This window comes from Scyliorhinus canicula, chromosome 9 (genome assembly GCF_902713615.1).
Source record: "Scyliorhinus canicula chromosome 9, sScyCan1.1, whole genome shotgun sequence".
NCBI lineage: Eukaryota > Metazoa > Chordata > Chondrichthyes > Carcharhiniformes > Scyliorhinidae > Scyliorhinus > Scyliorhinus canicula.
In genome coordinates, this window is record NC_052154.1 from 47,882,266 (window position 1) to 47,899,644 (window position 17,379).

Sequence of the window (17,379 nt, forward strand, 5' to 3'; positions counted from 1 at the left end):
TCTCATGCATTCTTCCCATCAACTTCCAAGATTTCATCCACCTGCCGCTGCCGCTCCTCTCTTGCCTCCCTATCCACCTGATCCCGCCCCTTATCACCGATTTCAGCACTTCCCAAACCACCGAAGGTAAGACCTCCCCTTTCTTATAAAACCCCACATAATCGGCAATCACCTTCCCCATCCTCACACAAAAATTCAGATCCGCAAGCAGACCCATATCCAAGCTTCACACCAGCCTCTTCAGGCTCCTTCTCAAGGACCAGATCCACCAAATGCGGAGCATGATCTGAAATGACAATCACCGAGTAGAGGGCGGCAGAGCGGAGCTACTGATTGGCTGTTCCGGGGAGATTTGCATACGTGCAGTGCGGTCAGCGTAATTTGAAGGTGGTTTGTGAAGGGGCTGTTGTCAAGTGATAGTTCAACCCAAAACACTTCCTCAGTGTTTCCCTCCCTACCCACTCCTCTAACCAGAAAAAATCAACCGTGGTTGTCGGGAAGGTAAGTTTATCTCTTTAAAAACTTACCTTGAAGGGTGACATCACAGCAAAGCAGTGACCTGATTGGCTGGCAAGGAAAGTGCTCCAGTTAGCAGTTGCTGGGAAAAATTTAACTCTTCGTGTGTTGGTGAGTATTGTGATTGGTAAATAAAATCTTTATTCCTTTCACTTATTAATTATTTGATACTATATTTGTAATCAGTTAAGGTAAAGGGTAAAAATGGCAGGAGATCCCAGACCCGTGTTATGCTCCTCGTACGCAATGTGGGAGTTTAGGGACGCGGCCGATGCCCCTGACTCCTTCATGTGCGGAAAGTATGTCCAGCTGCAGCTCCTGTTAGACCGCATGACGGCTCTGGAGCTGCGGATGGACTCACGTTGGAGCATCCGCGATGCTGAGGAGGTCGTGAATAGCACGTTTAGTGACTTGGTCACACCGCAGATTAGAATTTGTGATGGAGACAGGGAATGGGTTACCAAAAGGCAGAGAAAGAGCAGGAAGGCAGTGCAGGTGTCCCCTGCGGTCATCTCCCTCCAAAACAGGTATACCGTTTTGGATACTGTTGGGGGAGATGACTCGCCAGGGGAAGGCAGTAGTAGCCAGGCTCATGGCACCGTGGCTGGCTCTGCTGCACAGAAGGGCGGGAAAAAGACTGGCAGGACTATAGTCATAGGGGATTCAATTGTAAGGGGAGTAGACAGGCGTTTCTGTGGTCGAAAACGAGACTCCCAAATGGTATGTTGCCTCCCGGGTGCTCGGGTCAGGGATGTCTCCGATGGGCTGCAGGATATACTAAAGGGGGAGGTGAACAGCCAGTTGTCGTTGTGCATATAGGCACCAACGATATAGGTAAAAAAAAGGGATGAGGTCCTATAATTATAATTTAGGGAGTTGGGAGGTAAGTTTAAAAAGTAGGACCTCAAAGGTAGTAATCTCAGGATTGTTACCAGTGCCACGGTACAGTCAGAGTAGAAATTCAAGAATACTCAGAATGAATACGTGACTTGAGAGATGGTGCCAGAGGGAGGGGTTCAGATTTTTGGGACATTGGAACCGGTTCTGGGGGCGGTGGGACCATTACAAACCGGATGGTCTACACCTGGGCAGGACTGGAAGCAATGTCCTAGGGGGTGCTTTTGCTAACACTGTTGGGGAGGTTTTAAACTAATGTGGCAGGGGGGTGGGAACCAGATTAGGAAGTTAGAGGTCAGTAAAGAAGCCGCAACTAAAGCCAGTAAGGTACGAGACAATAAACTCAATGTGACTAAGGGGAACAGTAGACAGGGAAGAGATGATGAACGCAAAGGGACAGGTGGTCTGAGGTTCATTTGTTTTAATGCGAGAAGTGTAGCAGGTAAGGCAGATGAACTTAGGGCTTGAATTAGTACCTGGGAATATGATGTTATTGGTATTACTGAGACTTGGTTGAGGGAAGGGCAGGACTGGCAACTGAATATCCCAGGGTATAGATGCTTCAGGAGGGATAGAAGGGGTGGAGGTGTTGCATTACTCATCAAAGATGATATCACAGCTGTGATTAAGAAGGGCACGATGGAGGATTCGAGCACTGAGGCAATATGGGTGGAGCTGAGAAATAGGAAGGGTGCAGTAACATTGTTGGAACTTTACTACAGACCTCCCAAAAGCGAGCATGAAGTAGAGGTACAAATATGCAGACAGATTATAGAAAACTGTAGGAGCAATAGGGTGGTTGTGATGGGAGATTTTAACTTCCCCAACATTGAATGGGATTCGTGTAGTGTTGGAGGCGTAGATGGAGCAGAGTTTGTAAGGAGCATCCAGGAGAGTTTTTTAGAGCAGTATGTAAACAGTCCAACTCGGGAAGGGGCCATACTGGACCTGGTATTGGGGAATGATCCCGGCCAGGTGGTTGATGTTTCAGTTGGTGATTACTTTGGAAATAGCGATCACAATTCTGTAAGTTTTAGAATACTCATGGACAAGGACAAGAGTGGTCCTAAAGGAAGAGTGCTAAATTGGGGAAAGGCAGAGTATAACAAAATTCGGCAGGAGCTAGGGAATGTGGATTGAGAGCAGCTGTTTAAGGGTAAATCCACAATTGAAATGTGGGAGTCTTTTAAGGAAAGGTTGTTTGGAGTGCAGGACAGACATGTCCCTGTGAAAATGAGGGATAGAAATGGCAAGATTAGGGAACCATGGATGACGGGTGAAATTGTGAGACTAGCTAAGATGAAAAAGGAAGCATACATAGGATCGAGGCAACTCAAAACTGATGAAGCTTTGGAGGAATATCGGAAAAGTAGGACGAATCTCAAACGCGCAATAAAGAGGGCTAAAAGGGGTCATGAAATATCTTTGACTAACAGGGTTAAGGAAAATCCCAAAGCCTTTTATTTGTATGTAAGGAGCAAGAGGGTAACTAGAGACAGGATTGGCCCACTCAAAGACAAAAGAGGGAATTTATGCGTAGACTCAGAGGAAATGGGTGAGATTCTTAATGACTACTTTGCATCGGTATTCACAAAGGAGAGGGACAAGACGGAGGTTGAGGCTCGGGATGGATGTTTAAATACTCTAGGTCAAGTTGTCATACGGAAGGGGGAAGTTTTGGGTATTCTAAAAGACATTAAGGTGGACAAGTCCCTAGGACCAGATGGGATCTATCCCAGGTTACTGAGGGAAGCGAGGGTTGAATAGCTGGGGCCTTGCAGCATCCTTGAGCACGGGTGAGGTCCCGGAGGACTGGAGAATTGCTAATGTTGTCCCTTTGTTTAAGAAGGGTAGCAGGGATAATCCAGGGAATTATAGACCTGTGAGCTTGATGTCAGTGGTCGGCAAACTGTTGGAGAAGATACTGAGGGATAGGATCTATTCACATCTGGAGGAAAATAGACTTATCAGTGATAGGCAGCATGGTTTTGTGCAGGGAAGGTCATGTCTTTCAAACCTAATAGAATTCTTTGAGGAAGTGACAAAGTTAATTGATGAGGGAAGGGCTGTAGATGTCATATTCATGGACTTTAGTAAGGCGTTTGATAAGGTTTCCAATGGCAGGTTGATGGAAAAAGTGAAGTCGTATGGGGTTCAGGGTGTACTAGCTAGATGGATAAAGAACTGGCTGGGCAACAGGAGACAGAGAGTAGTGGTGGAAGGGAGTGTCTCAAAATGGAGAACGGTGACTAGTGGTGTTCCACAGGGATCCGTGCTCGGACCACTGCTGTTTGTGATCTACATAAATGACCTGGAGGAAGGTATAGGTGGTCTGATTAGCAAGTTTGCAGATGATACTAAGATTGGTGGAGTTGCAGATAGCAAGGAGGACTGTCAGAGAATACAACAAAATATAGATAGATTGGAGAGTTGGGCAGAGAAATGGCAGATGGAGTTCAATCCAGGCAAAAGCGAGGTGATGCATTTTGGAAGATCAAGTTCAAGAGCGGACTATATGGTCAATGGAAGGGTCTTCGGGAAAATTGATGTACAGAGAGATCTGGGAGTTCAGGTCCATTGTACCCTGAAGGTGGCAACGCAGGTTGATAGAGTGGTCAAGAAGGCATACAGCATGCTTGCCTTCATCGGATGGGGTATTGAGTACAAGAGTCGGCAGGTCATGTTACAGTTGTATAGGACTTTGGTTCGGCCACATTTGGAATACTGCATGCAGTTCTGGTCGCCACATTACCAGAAGGATGTGGATGCTTTAGAGAGGGTGCAGAGGAGGTTCACCAGGATGTTGCCTGGTATGGAGGGTGCTAGCTATGAAGAAAGGTTGAGTAGATTAGGATTGTTTTCGTTGGAAAGACGGAGGTTGAGGGGGGACCTGATTGAGGTCTACAAAATTATGAGAGGTATGGACAGGGTGGATAGCAACAAGCTTTTCCCAAGAGTGGGGGTGTCAATTACAAGGGGTCACGATTTCAAGGTGAGAGGGGGAAAGTTTAAGGGAGATGTGCGTGGAAAGTTTTTTGCGCAGAGGGTGGTGGGTGCCTGGAACGCTTTACCAGCGGAGGTGGTAGAGGCGGGCACGATAGCATCATTTAAGAGGCATCTAGACAGGTATATGAACGGGCGGGAACAGAGGGAAGTAGACCTTGGAAAATAGGAGACAGGTTTAGATAAAGGATCTGGATTGGTGCAGGCTGGGAGGGCCGAAGGGCCTGTTCCTGTGCTGTAATTTTCTTTTTTCTTTCTTTGTTCTTTGAGTATTCCGCTTTCCTCACCCCCGACAATAACGACCTCCCCAAAATAAATAAGTCCATCCTCGATTATTAATTATGCACTGCTAGAAAAAAAGGAATGCTCTCTGCCCCCTGGATGTAAGAACCACCATGGGTCCACTCCGTCCATCTCCTTGATAAAAGCTGCCCACACCCTCGTTCCCTTTTGAAGGGGTCAACGAGCACGGCTTACATTGATCCATTTTCGGATGCAACACTGTATTTAAATCCCCACCTAATATTAACTGGTGCCAGTCCAGACTTGGTAAAGTCATCAACATCCTCTTGATAAACCCTAAATGATCCCAATTCAGGGCATTCACGCTAAGCAACGAAACCAACCTCCCCTCCAAAGCACCCATTAATATAACGTATCTGCCCCCCGGATCTGCCACCACTGTCTCCATCTGACACCTAACTCTCTTACCCACCAGTGCCACTAACCCTCAGACCCTGCTATCAAAACCAGAGTGGAACACCTGACTCACCCAATCCTTCTGAAGCCTATTCTGGTCCTTCACCCTCAAATGGGTCTCCTGCAGCAGCACCTCATCAGCTCTCAGGCTCTTCAAATGCATGAAGACCCTTGTCCGCTTCACCCGTCCACCCAACCCCCGCACCTTTCACGTTTCCATTTGGACTGGGGTCCATCACCCCTTCTGCCCCTCCTATCAGCCATAACCACCAGCCACAGGCCCTGCCACACATTGCGACCAAGCCGTATCCTAGTCCAGCCAGCTACCCCTCCCCCCTTCCCAGAAACCATCCAACCACTTCTCCTCCAAACCACTCCTCCCTGTATCCTCCCCATCCCCCCAGTATTCACACTTCCCAGGCCCATCGAAACCTGTCCACACAGGCTCGGCCGTTGCCTTTCCCCCATCTCGCACCCGTGGACCCGCCAATTTAAGTTTGCAAGCGAGATCGTACCCACCAGAGCCCCCTCCCCCCCACATACCTCGTACAAAAACCAACAGAAAACCCCCACATGCCCAGCCCTTCTAAACCAATCAAACATGATAAATCCCCTAAACAAAAGAGGAAAGAGCCCCCCCTCCACACACATTATCCCACTGTCCCCAAACCAAACTCTCTCAACCACAACATAAGAAAACAAAGTCCAATCTCAAATCAGTTCCAATCATTCAGTCTTCACAAGCCTCTGCCTCCTCTGCCATCATAGTAATAGTTTCTGGAGTTACGAGTGACTCTTTATTTCGCCAGGTAGACCACCTCGAACTGCACATTACTTGAATAAAAGTGTTGCCTTCGCCCTGTTAAAGGCCACCCGTCATTTTGCCAGCTCCTCTGTGACATCCTGGTCTATATGAACACCACTGCTTTCCCACCTCACCTCCTGATTCAGCTTGGCCCATCTCGAGACCTTTTCCTTCATCTGATTGCTGTGGAAACAGACTATCTCAGCTCTTGGTGAATCACTCGCCTTTGGCTTCGGCCAGAGCGACCGATTAGCTCTATCCAGTTCAAAGAGGGACATCTTCTCCTCCTCTCCCAAGAACTTGGTAAACATCTCCAAAAGTACCCAGGCGGCTCCGGCCTTCCAACCCCTCACGATCCGAAGATTCTGCACCGTGTCCTGTTTCCCAAGTCCTCCATTTTGGCTCTCAGTCCTTTATTACTCTCCTCCACCTTCCACAGTTCCTCTCCCACTGAGGCAAGCTGGTTGATATGCTGCAACAATGCCTTGTCCACGCTCTGCAATACCTCTCCCTGCTCCCGCACCACCGTCGATGTCTTTTCAAGCGCACCGTTACTGGGGCCAACGTGTCATCCACCAACTGTTTGAGCATTCCCATCATCTCTTTTCCATGCTGCTCAAAATGCTTGGTAAACTGCCGCTCAAACTCCACCGCCATCACCTCGGCCTGCGTGTCCACAGTAATGGTGCAACCCCACCCAGCGAGCTTGGCCCCACCATCTTTCCACCCACAGCACTCCTCACTGAACGCGATCTCTCAGGTGGACTAGAGCTCATTCCTTTTCGTCCCGTGTTCTTCTGTTGAGTTTTCAACATCCTCTGATAACCACAACTTTACTGGAGACCGATCATATAAAATCCCCCCCAAAACTGGGTGAAAAGGGCCAAAAAATGAAAGCTCTATTGGGGGCCACCCAATGTGCGACCTCCACTTATTTGTCACCACCCGAAGCCCTCCTGCCCATTGTTGATTCTGTTGGAACTTGTGTTTTTATTTTTATATCTGTCTGTTAATTCGGAATGTAATAAGATCATATTTATCGAGGTTTCGCTGGTTGAAATTCTTCCTTTTGAATGAAGTTGCCTTAATTTTAGATTTAATTAGAAGGCATATCTCAAAAAATAGAGCAGATATTTCCTTGAAATCCTACACTGCACTGGTGAGTAGGTTTTTGATTAATCATTTTAGCAGACATTTGGCCTGTTTCTCATCTGATTTGCCTTAGGCTGTGCTTCATGTGCAGAATCATTTTGTGCTTGTTGTCATTAAGGTGTCAAAGCATATTTAAATACATGGGAAGGATCACTTGCTGGGTATTTAGTTGACAATGTGCCTGTGTTACTGAGGTTTTATTTTAAAACGTGTTCTGGAGAAGTCCCACCATGTTTACAATCAGTACTAATTACATGTACGCAAGGTGGTTTTCATAAATAATCAATTTATTATATATAATATAAAATAAAGTTGGAAAAAGTTGGATAAACTCAGCAGCATATGTAGAGAGAGAAATAGAGTTAATGTTTCGAGTCCATATGACTCTTCTTCAAAACTGATGAGGGCAGAGATGTGATGGATTATGTAGTTGGAGAGGAGGGTGGAGGAGGTGGAGCAGAATAGTTCAGGAATAGATCAGATTCAGTTCTAAAGAAAAGTCATATGGTTTTCAAACATTAATTGTTTCTCTCTCCTGATATTACCAGCCTTGCTGAGTTTATCCAGCATTTTTGTTTTTATTTCAGATTTCCAGTGACCGCAATTGTTTGCTATTATTTGAGTGAATCAATTTATTATCTTAATTTTCATTATATGAACTTTTGATTCAGATTGAGATTTCTTTTACGTTTTTGTAGCGGTAGTCTTTTCCAGGAATACGTGTGCTGAGTCAGGTGACAGTGCTTTGATCGCTGCCTGGTTCTTTAGGTTGTATAGCGCGTCCTAAATGACTCGTGTTGCATAATTGGGTGGGATGAATGCAGCATTGCCCTGAGAGACAGCTTCATCATTTCTGCAACTACAATCCATTCCCTTTCTACTGGATCCTCCCTCAGCTCATCAAATGACTTGTGTGGGAGAAGACTGCCGAGCAGCAATGATGTCACTTGATTGCTCTATTATGGCTCTGTCAATTCTAATTCCAGCATACTGAACCTGGGCAAAACGGACTATTGTGCATTGAAGGTCATGGGTCGATGTACCCCAGGGCAGAGCAATGATATAATGACCAGGTCATTTGTTTTTTGTAATGCTGACCAAAACATCAAATCAATTCCTATATTTCCCATTGAATAGTGTGATGGATCTTTCATGTCCCCCTGGGAGGGCAGGTTGGTCATCCGAAGAAGCCCATTGATGACCATGCAGCCTTCCCACAATGCTACGTTAAAAATGCCAGCCTAGATGACATACTCAAGACTGTGGTGTCTGTTTGACTCAGATGTGTACATGTGACTACCGAGCCACGGCTAATCCCTGGTTATATAATCAGCATAATGAACTGGCATAACAAAAATCACAAGTTCTAAAAAATTGCATGCAATTAAATGTAGTTTCTCTTGTACTTCCATTGAAGTAACTTCATTGCAGTGTTAATGTAAGCCCACTTGCAACAAGAAAGATAATTATTATTATAATTAAGAACTTGATAGAGGTACTCAAACACTTTCAGCAGAAGGTAACTAATAGTGAAGTGTCTATTGTGACATAAAAACAGAAAATCGTGGAAATCAGCAGACAAGGCTGCCAGTTCCTGAAAGGAGAAAAAATGGGTTAATATTTCAAGTGTAGGATCTTCAATAAAATATTGAAAATAACAGATTTTCCAAGCAAGGACTCAAGATGTTGACCTTTCTTTTTAAATGTTGATGGACCAACTGTGTATTTCCAGCATTTGCATCTTTTAGATTAACCTCTGATGTTTTGTTACACGTTAATCATAGGTAGCCTCAGTGTGTCACTTAAATCTTCCAAAAGTTTTAGATGTCTCCAATTTCATAGAATTTACAGTGCAGAAGGAGACCATTCGGCCCATCGAGTCTGCACTGTCCCTTGGAAAGAGCACTCTACCCAAGCCCACACCTGCGCCCTATCCCCATAACCCAGTAACCCCATCAAACACTACGGGCAATTTTGGACACTGAGGGCAATTTAGCATGGCCAATCCATCTAACCTGCACATCTTTGGACTGTGGGAGGAAACCGGAGCACCCAGAGGAAACCCACGCACACACGGGGAACGTGTAGACTCCGCACAGTGACCCAAGCCGGGAATCGAATCTGGAGCTGTGAAGCAATTGTGCTAACCACGATGCTACCGTGCTGCCAAGTGATCTTGAATTTTCAATTTGCCACCTGGAATTTTTAAAATGTTGATCCCAGTGGGGTATATTTTATGATTTTTTTTGATTTTACCACAGAGCTTCACATCCCAAGACTGATGTGGTGAATTCTAACATGAAACTGAATTTAATCTCCACTACACCAGTAAAAATCTCTAAATCCTTTGGACCAGAAATAGGATTGAATTCATGTAAAGCTGTAAATTAACAGCCATACCCTTTTTTTGCTTCCACATTTCATTGTTAAATGTATTTTTAAAAAAATAACAAACATAAAACTAACCTGAACAAGATAGCAAAAAGGAAAAGTATAACAGCCAACGCGATGAGAAGATATGGAAACACTGCTGCAATGGTTGCCATTGTGAACAGTGCTATCAATGCCATTTGCAGAAAATTCTCAGCATAAAAAGGTAGCCTCACATCTATTTCATCCATGTCCTTCGAAAAACGGTTAATTAGCCTTCCACTTGGGGTGACGTCAAAGAACTCCATTGGACAGTGCAAAATCTTTTTTTAAAAAGAAGAAAACAAATAAAATGTCATTTCCAAATTAAGTGGTTATTCACCAAGTGAATATAAAGTGAGGCTTATGTTAGTACTTTTCAATAACTCTTGCAAGGTGATTGTTTGTCTGTTATAAATAGGTTTTCACTGTCCATTCATCAGGAATACTCATGTAAATGATCAATGTAGGAACCATTCACGTCTGATATATCCTTGCTGTGTAGATGAAACTAGGCATCTGTGTAGATGAAAATGCAACCATGAATTGAATTGTTGTTTCACATGGTGGCTCATGAACTTCAAGGTCCCAACCCAGCAGTAGGCAATTGACGTTCGTTGCAACTTTTGACAACCAGGTCAATTATGGCCAGGGTGTGCGCTTGTTTTCCAATTCAGGATGGCTGGTAGGCTCCCATGTTTGGAGTGCCAGTAGGAAGCCTTTCAGCACTGACATTGGTAGTCCCACCATCAGTGGTGGGTGCTACTTATGCAGTTGGGAGAGAGAAAGAGAGGGAGACAGTGCCCCAAGATAGAAGTAATATTTAAATGCTTTTTAACCATTAAAAGTGCAGACATTGCCAGATCGTTATTGTGAAGGCACTACACTTCCACTGGATGATATAGCTGTGAACTAACAGCTATGGTGGATGTGATGAAAGGGGGGGGGTGAGGGTGAAGGGGTTGGGTTCCCATCTGAATGGAACATTGGCTCCCTCCACTCAACAGCTGCTGCCTCAGTAGAGGGTGTGTCTGTTCTTTAATTGGCCAAATAAGCTATCCACTGCTATCACAGTCCCCTCCCGCCAACCCTCTCCCTGTCAGCACCCCCCCCCCCCCCCCCCCAATCCTGCCAACACTAACAAGACCCACAGGTTGGACTGTGGTGGGAGACCAGCTTGTTGGCCAGTGATGGAAAATTGCAGACCCATCTGCCTTCGATTCTGTTTCTATTTTAATATCTGGCCCTCCGCGATTGGAGAAACCAATTGGAAGCACATTTTATTAAGAACCGGATATAATATCAGGGAGCACATGCCCCTGACACTAAGTGTATCTCAAACCAGAGAGCAAGATAATGTACTCTGGCAATGGCAGAAGAAACACAAGAAGAGTTAATAGTTACCAACTGCTCTTTCAGTGTAATTCAAACTTATTGGGGAAGAGATTCTAATAAGCTCACTAATTTTAATTAATTAGCAAGAATCAAGACAATAAATGTCTTTGTGTGACAAATATTACAATTCATGTTTGGCAAGTATACTGATTTCATGGTGGAAGTAGTGATAGTCTATCTTTGATTGAGGCAAGAGATGAAGAATACATCTTGAAGCTTTACATTGCAGTTGTTGAAAGATCTTTGACAGACCCTTTAAAAATGGAACATGGTTCAAAGGTCATTAATAATCACAGGTGAACCCAGGCCAGAAGGAAAGAAGGTTTACTCCCTGACAGCTACAGTTTACAGAGCAAGCGTCCCACCCCAGGGCCATCGGGAACTCTCTGGTCCAGGTCGGGATCAGTATTTAAAGCCCAGCAATCAAATCTCCGTCGGGGACCCCTCGGCCTGCTCAATACAAGATCTCATACTCCACAAAAGCCCACAGGGAGATCAGTTAGCAATCCCCCGTGGTCTTCGTAGCGGGTATAACATCCCACCTCCTTATGTCTGTTTCATTGCTCCCACAATGACAAGTCCTCTTTTGTCTTTTAATGCTCAGCCTCTGGTCCGCTGCAGGTGAGTCAGATCGGGGGGGAGGGGGGGGGGGGGGGGGGGGGTGAAGCAGACGGGTGACCTTTGCTTCCTCAAGGAGCGCCTGAGGGTCACTGATGTTGGTTCGTCCTCGGTACTGGTCTCGCAAGGTAGACCAGTGCCCTCAGCCTCCATATCATATTTTGAGTCTTCACTGTTGGGGAGACGACCCTGGGGTCCCCCACAGGCTGAAGCACTGTGCCAGAGACTGTCTCAACTGGAGTTGAGACGTGGTTTTCTTTGGCTACCCTGTTTGGACTCCACCTCACTACCAAATTGGGAAATCGCAGGCTCAGCCTGGTGTGAAGTCGTCGTCCCCATCAATATATCCACCAGGGCGACTCCTGGTGTGTGTAGTGTGGCTCGGTAGTCAAACAGGAATCAAGCCAACATTGTGTTCATGGAACCAGTCGGTTGTTTCCTCATTTTTTGAAAGCCTGTCCGTCTGTCCGCTCTTCCAGACCATTGGATGATGGGTGATATGGTGCTGTTCAGATATGCTTGATACTTTTCGATTTCATGAACGCTTGGAATCCCCTGCTGGAAAAGGCTGTACTATTGTCGGAGACTAGGAACTCTGGAATGCCGTAAGTACAAAAGCTTTGCGGGAGTTTCTCTATTATGGCCTGAGGGCACATGGTACGCTTCCATCCGTTTAATGTGGGCAACATAGTATGATGAGGAACATCAACGCAAAAAATGAACCAGCAAAGTCTACATGTACCCATACCCACGGTCTTCTTGGCCACTCTCGCAGATGTAAGGAGGCCGAAGCTGGGAGCCTCTGTTCTCCTGGCATTAGGAGCATTGCTTCACCAAGTCTGCATTATCCGAATCGAACCTGGGCTTATCGTGAGCATCTTCATTTTTGAAACCCCAGGGTGACTGTTGTGTAGCTCCATTAGGATTGGACGCCAGCCTGGGCGGGGGGAGGGGGGGTGGAAATTGAGGAATCCCCACAGGATAATATCATCCTTGACACTCAGTTCTCTTTTTGCGAGGTAGAGCTTCATGTCGTCAGTGGGGTGTTCTCGCATTCCACCATTAAGGATCATGTGTCGTAATTTGGACGATGTGGGGTCCTTCTGTGTTCAAGGCTTCATTTGTTTTGCAGATACCGGCAAGGTATCTGAACAAATTAAAGTCACAGTGACCTCTTACAATGCCAGAAAAGGGGCTAAGCTCGTGGGCAGAGGGAGGTGGCTCAAGGCTTCCACGTTGCCTGTTTGCACTCCAGGGCAATGCTCGAGGGAGTATTCCTAGGCCGCTCGTAACAAGGCCTAATGTTGGATCCAGGCCGAAGCAATGGAGAGATTGCTTTAACCTCTTTGAAAAAGCCCAACAAAGGCTTGAAATCCATTATTATTATGAAATGCTGGCCATAGATATACTGGAGGAGTTCTTTACACCAAAAATAACAGCCAACCTTTTCTTCTTAATTTATGAGTTGTGCTGCTCTGTGTCTGTAAGGGACCGAGGCGCGCAGCCAATGGGCCTTTCCGTGTCACCTTCCTAATGATGCAAGAAGAATCCATAGGGAGAGGCATTCCATGTCAATATTAGTTCCTTTCTGGATTTGTAGTGGGTCAGTATGTTCGACGATAGAAGTTGCTATTTTACTTTCCCTAACTCTTCATCCTGTCGTGCCTGCCATGACCACTTCTGGTGCTTCTTTGGTAACAGATGCAGTGGTGACAGCAAAGCGGCCAGATTTGGGATGGATTTCCCAGAATAATCGACCCCATAAAGGATTTTCAATTTAGTTGTATTTTCTAGGGTCGATGCCTCCTTAATGGCTTTGGCCTTAACATCAATGAGTTGTAATCCTTTCTTATCCACTTGGTATCCTAGGTAGGTCACCTCGCCTGCCTGGAATATGTATTTCTCCCTCTTGAAATGTAGCGCCTCTGTTGGAAAATCATCTCAAGTCCTCCTCCTAGTTTGCTTGATGCTCTTGTTCAGTAGACCCAGCAGTAATATGTCATCGAGATGTACTGCCACATTGGGTAACCCTTGAAGAATATTTTCCATGACATGCTGAAAGATGGCACATGCCGACGAGATTCCAAAGGTCAGTTTTGTGAGGGCCACGAAGAATCCAGCACGAGTTTTCAGGATACAAAGAAATAACATTTGTTTACAAATTAACATATATACGCCGCAGCCGCAGCAGCAGCAGCCGCAGCAGCCGCAGCAGCAACTGGCCAGCTCTATTTATGCAGAGAGTCTGCTAATAATTTCTCCGCCCCCCTCATTGGGGAAGCTCATACTCCCACAGGATTGTGGGATTGTCATTAGTCCCCAGCCAATGGTAAGCAGGCAGGTTATAACAGTCAGGCATGTATGTTTGTACAGGTCCTTATGGATCTTAATCGTGATGTACTTTCTGAATGGTTTATCTAGTTTCAGCTGTAGGGTGGTGTGGCTTATGCCATGTTTTTGTAAAGGTTCGGCCACCTGCCAATTTGACACACTATTCCTCTATGCATGACAAGGGGCACTGGTGCAGTTGTGAGACCTTGTTGACTGTAAGTTTATAATTCCTGCAAAGATGGACTGACTTGTTGGGTTTGATTATGGAAACTACAGATGTGGCCCATTCTGCAAACTGCACTGCTGTATTATCCTGAGGTTTTCCAACCGCTCAAACTCAGTTTCCACCTTCTCAAGCAATGTGTATGGGGCTGGCTGTGCCTGAAGTATTTTGGCAAGGTGTTGGGGTCAACATAGATTTTTGCTCTGGCTCCTTTTATTTTACAAAGGCCCTCTTGGAAGACTTTGGGGTATTTATTATTAACCTCATATAATCCACTAGTCCCCAATTTAAAAATTTCTAGTCAGTCCAGTCGGATCTTCTGGAGCCAATCACTGCCCTTGAGACTTGACCCTATCCCTCGCACAATTATGAATGGGAGTTGGGCCAACTGCTGTCTATATTGTATTGGGTCGTGGTGGTCCCCATGATTTTCAACGGTTGTCTTGTACGCGTGGCTTTACCTTAGCAGTAACAGTTGGATCCCAGGACCCAACTGAGTCCCAGTCAGATGTTGAGCCTCTGGATCAGGCTATCATAGACTCATAGAATCCCTACAGTGCCGAAGGAGGCCATTCACCTTTCAAGTCTGCACCGAGCCTTCGAATGAGCACATGTCCACTCCCCTGTCCACCCGTCCTATCCCCATAACCTAACCTGCACATCCCTGGACACTAAGGGACAATTTATCATAGCCATCTATGGACTGTGGAGCAAAGCCCACACATACACGGGGAGAACTTACAAACTCGAAGGTTGGAATTGCACCCGGGTCCCTGGCACTGTGAGGCAGCAGTGCTAACCAATGTGCCACTGAGCCATCCACTAGAGCCCAGAGCTGATGCAGTCGATAGGTTGTGGCTGAGCGATTCAGAGGGGGATGTCAGCGTCAATCCAAAGGGTCCATAGCAGATTGGAGGAGTCCCAAAGATAACACCGGCAATGTGTGGCACCGATGCTAACTCTGCTAGGGTGGCAACTACAGCATGGGTGGTGGCACAGCAACGCACGTGGCACCAGCAAGTCGGCATGGACCCTGTAGCTTCAGGCCATCCAGAGGATGTCCGCCAGAGGCGTCAAAGGCCACAGGACGCGATAGGCAGCAGGCTGGCTCCACCTCTGATGTGCATCCTCGGGACACACCTAGATGTAGTGGTAGAGCTTGGAAGCCTTGGAAGATTGTAGATCACTGAGAGGGCACTGAGGGAGCAGGGGACGGGACGGCACCATCAGTTGAGGTAAGTATTGTGCACCATTAAACATACATTGCACCCGAGACATGTGAAACCTCTGTCATGTTATTCCACACTGCGGGCCGATCAGCGCGTCCCCCCCCCCCCCCCCCCCCCCCCCTCCCGACATTTCCTTCCCGCAGGCTCTCTGCATCAGGACCTGCACCCCCCCATCCCCCATATTATATGTAGGTGATGGGTATGAGCGTGCACTCAGCTGGCAGACAGGAGTCAGACTATGGCAGAAATCGAGGAGCACCAGAGCTCAACTCATAGTGGGTTATCATCACCCTCATGCCTTGTATATTGACCTGCTGACAGTGTCAACAGAGGCCCATCACCCTGGAATGATGTAACAGACACCCTGGGAGGGTGGAACAGGGCAATGGAGGGGCAGGGCGAAGGGGGCAAGTGATGGGTGGCTGGGTGGGGGAATTGCCAGTGGGGAGGGGGGGGACAGGGTGATTGGACCAGGGGGGGCCACAGGGTGGGAGGATGGTGGGTGGGAAGGGAAGAGGGGGAGAGATGATGGGCGAAGCCATATCCTATGTAAAGCGGATAAGGTTGAATGCCTCCCTGGTCTACTGGGCATGCTGGAACCTTGCCGCTGCCTGTCCTCTATCCTCCGGGTGATCCCGCTTGTCCTCCCTGGGCGCAGGAAACCACCAGCTCGTCCTCCAGCCCTTCCTGGTCCAACTCTTCCTCATCCTCCTTCCCGGAGATGGCTACATGTTCCTTCTCCACCTCCATCCTGTTGCCCCGCTGCTGTTCCAGGTTGTGGAGGACACAACAGACCACAATAAAGCAGGCAACCGTCCAGTGGGTCTGCACCACCAGAGAGGTTGAGGAATTGGAACCATATTTTGAGCAGACTGATGCACCACTCAATCACAACCTGAGTGGCCTCATGGGCCTTGTTATATCGGGCTCCGCATCAGTCACTGGCCTCCGTACTGGCATCATCAGCCAAGTCCTAAACAGATACCCCTCATCTCCAGTCACCCTGGGATGTTCCTCGAAGATGCCGGGGAATCTGACTGCCCCAGGATGTAGCTTTCGTGCACACTCCCTGGGAGTGTCTTGATCTTCATTTGGTGCTTCCACACAAACTGGATGTTCAGGGAGTGGAAACCCTTGCTGTTACTGAAGGGAGTTCTTGATACGCACAAGGCGACATGTGTGCCATCCATTACCCCCTGGGTCTGGGGCTTTCCAGCAATGGCGGAGAATCCTTCTGTCTGGGCATCCTGTTGTGCTTAGTCCAGGTCAAAGTTTATGTCGTCGCTTGCCCAGGCAAACAGGCCATCCGTCACCTCACGGATGTACTTGTGGGCTTTAGGTTTGGAGATGCCACACAAGTCCCCGCTCGAGCCATGCAATGATCCTGAGGTGTTGAAGTTCAGGGCTGTGGTAACCATAACTGCCACCGGAAATTGGTATCCTCCTCCTCCATGTGGTGTCAGGTCCGCAAGGATATGGCAGAGGTACTGCACTGTCTCCTTGTTAAGGCAGATTCTCTTGCGGCACATGCTGTCCGCCATCTGCTCAAAAGACCAGAGACGCATGTACACCCTGGGCCATCGCCGGACTCCCCATCTGGGTTCCTCCCCGGCCTGATGGGCGGTCAGGTCCTCAGAGTGTGGGTTGGACCCCTGCACATGGGCTGCTGCCTCAAGCCTCTGTCGACGTTGCTGCCGATGCCTTATCCAGCTTCTGGCACCTGGTCTACCACCAGCACTGCGATGGTAGCTTCCGCGGGGTGCATGGTATTATCCATAACGTGATATCTATAAGGGATTTGAGTGGGTGAGAGACTGACAAACAGCTATGGCTTTCACCCTGGGAACCTCAAATCCCCCAGGTGTCCGCCACCCTCCAACCAACCCGCTCTGCACCAAGGTTCCCGCCAACTCCCACTTCCCGGAGGTCCCTCCACCCCCCCTCCCCGGTCCACCCCCTCCCCGGTCCACCCCCCATCCCCCACCACACATGGGGGCAGCATGCCCCCCGGCTGACTTCGTATTCCAAGATGGCTACTCACCTCCTTGGATCCCAAAGCAGCTACTTCGCTAGCTTCACATTTTTAAATAGGTGTACTAAAG

General features: G+C 47.4%; 1 protein-coding gene across 1 annotated transcript in view; it reads right to left on the reverse strand.

Moving 5' to 3' along the window:
- LOC119970881 (multidrug resistance-associated protein 9-like) overlaps positions 1 to 17,379 on the reverse strand; it is a 235,416-nt gene that overhangs the window by 46,164 nt on the left and 171,873 nt on the right. Inside the window, exon 20 of the mRNA XM_038805989.1 lies at positions 9,539 to 9,765. Within this exon, the coding sequence (XP_038661917.1) occupies positions 9,539 to 9,765 (227 nt within the window). The remainder of the gene's footprint in view (positions 1 to 9,538; positions 9,766 to 17,379) is intronic.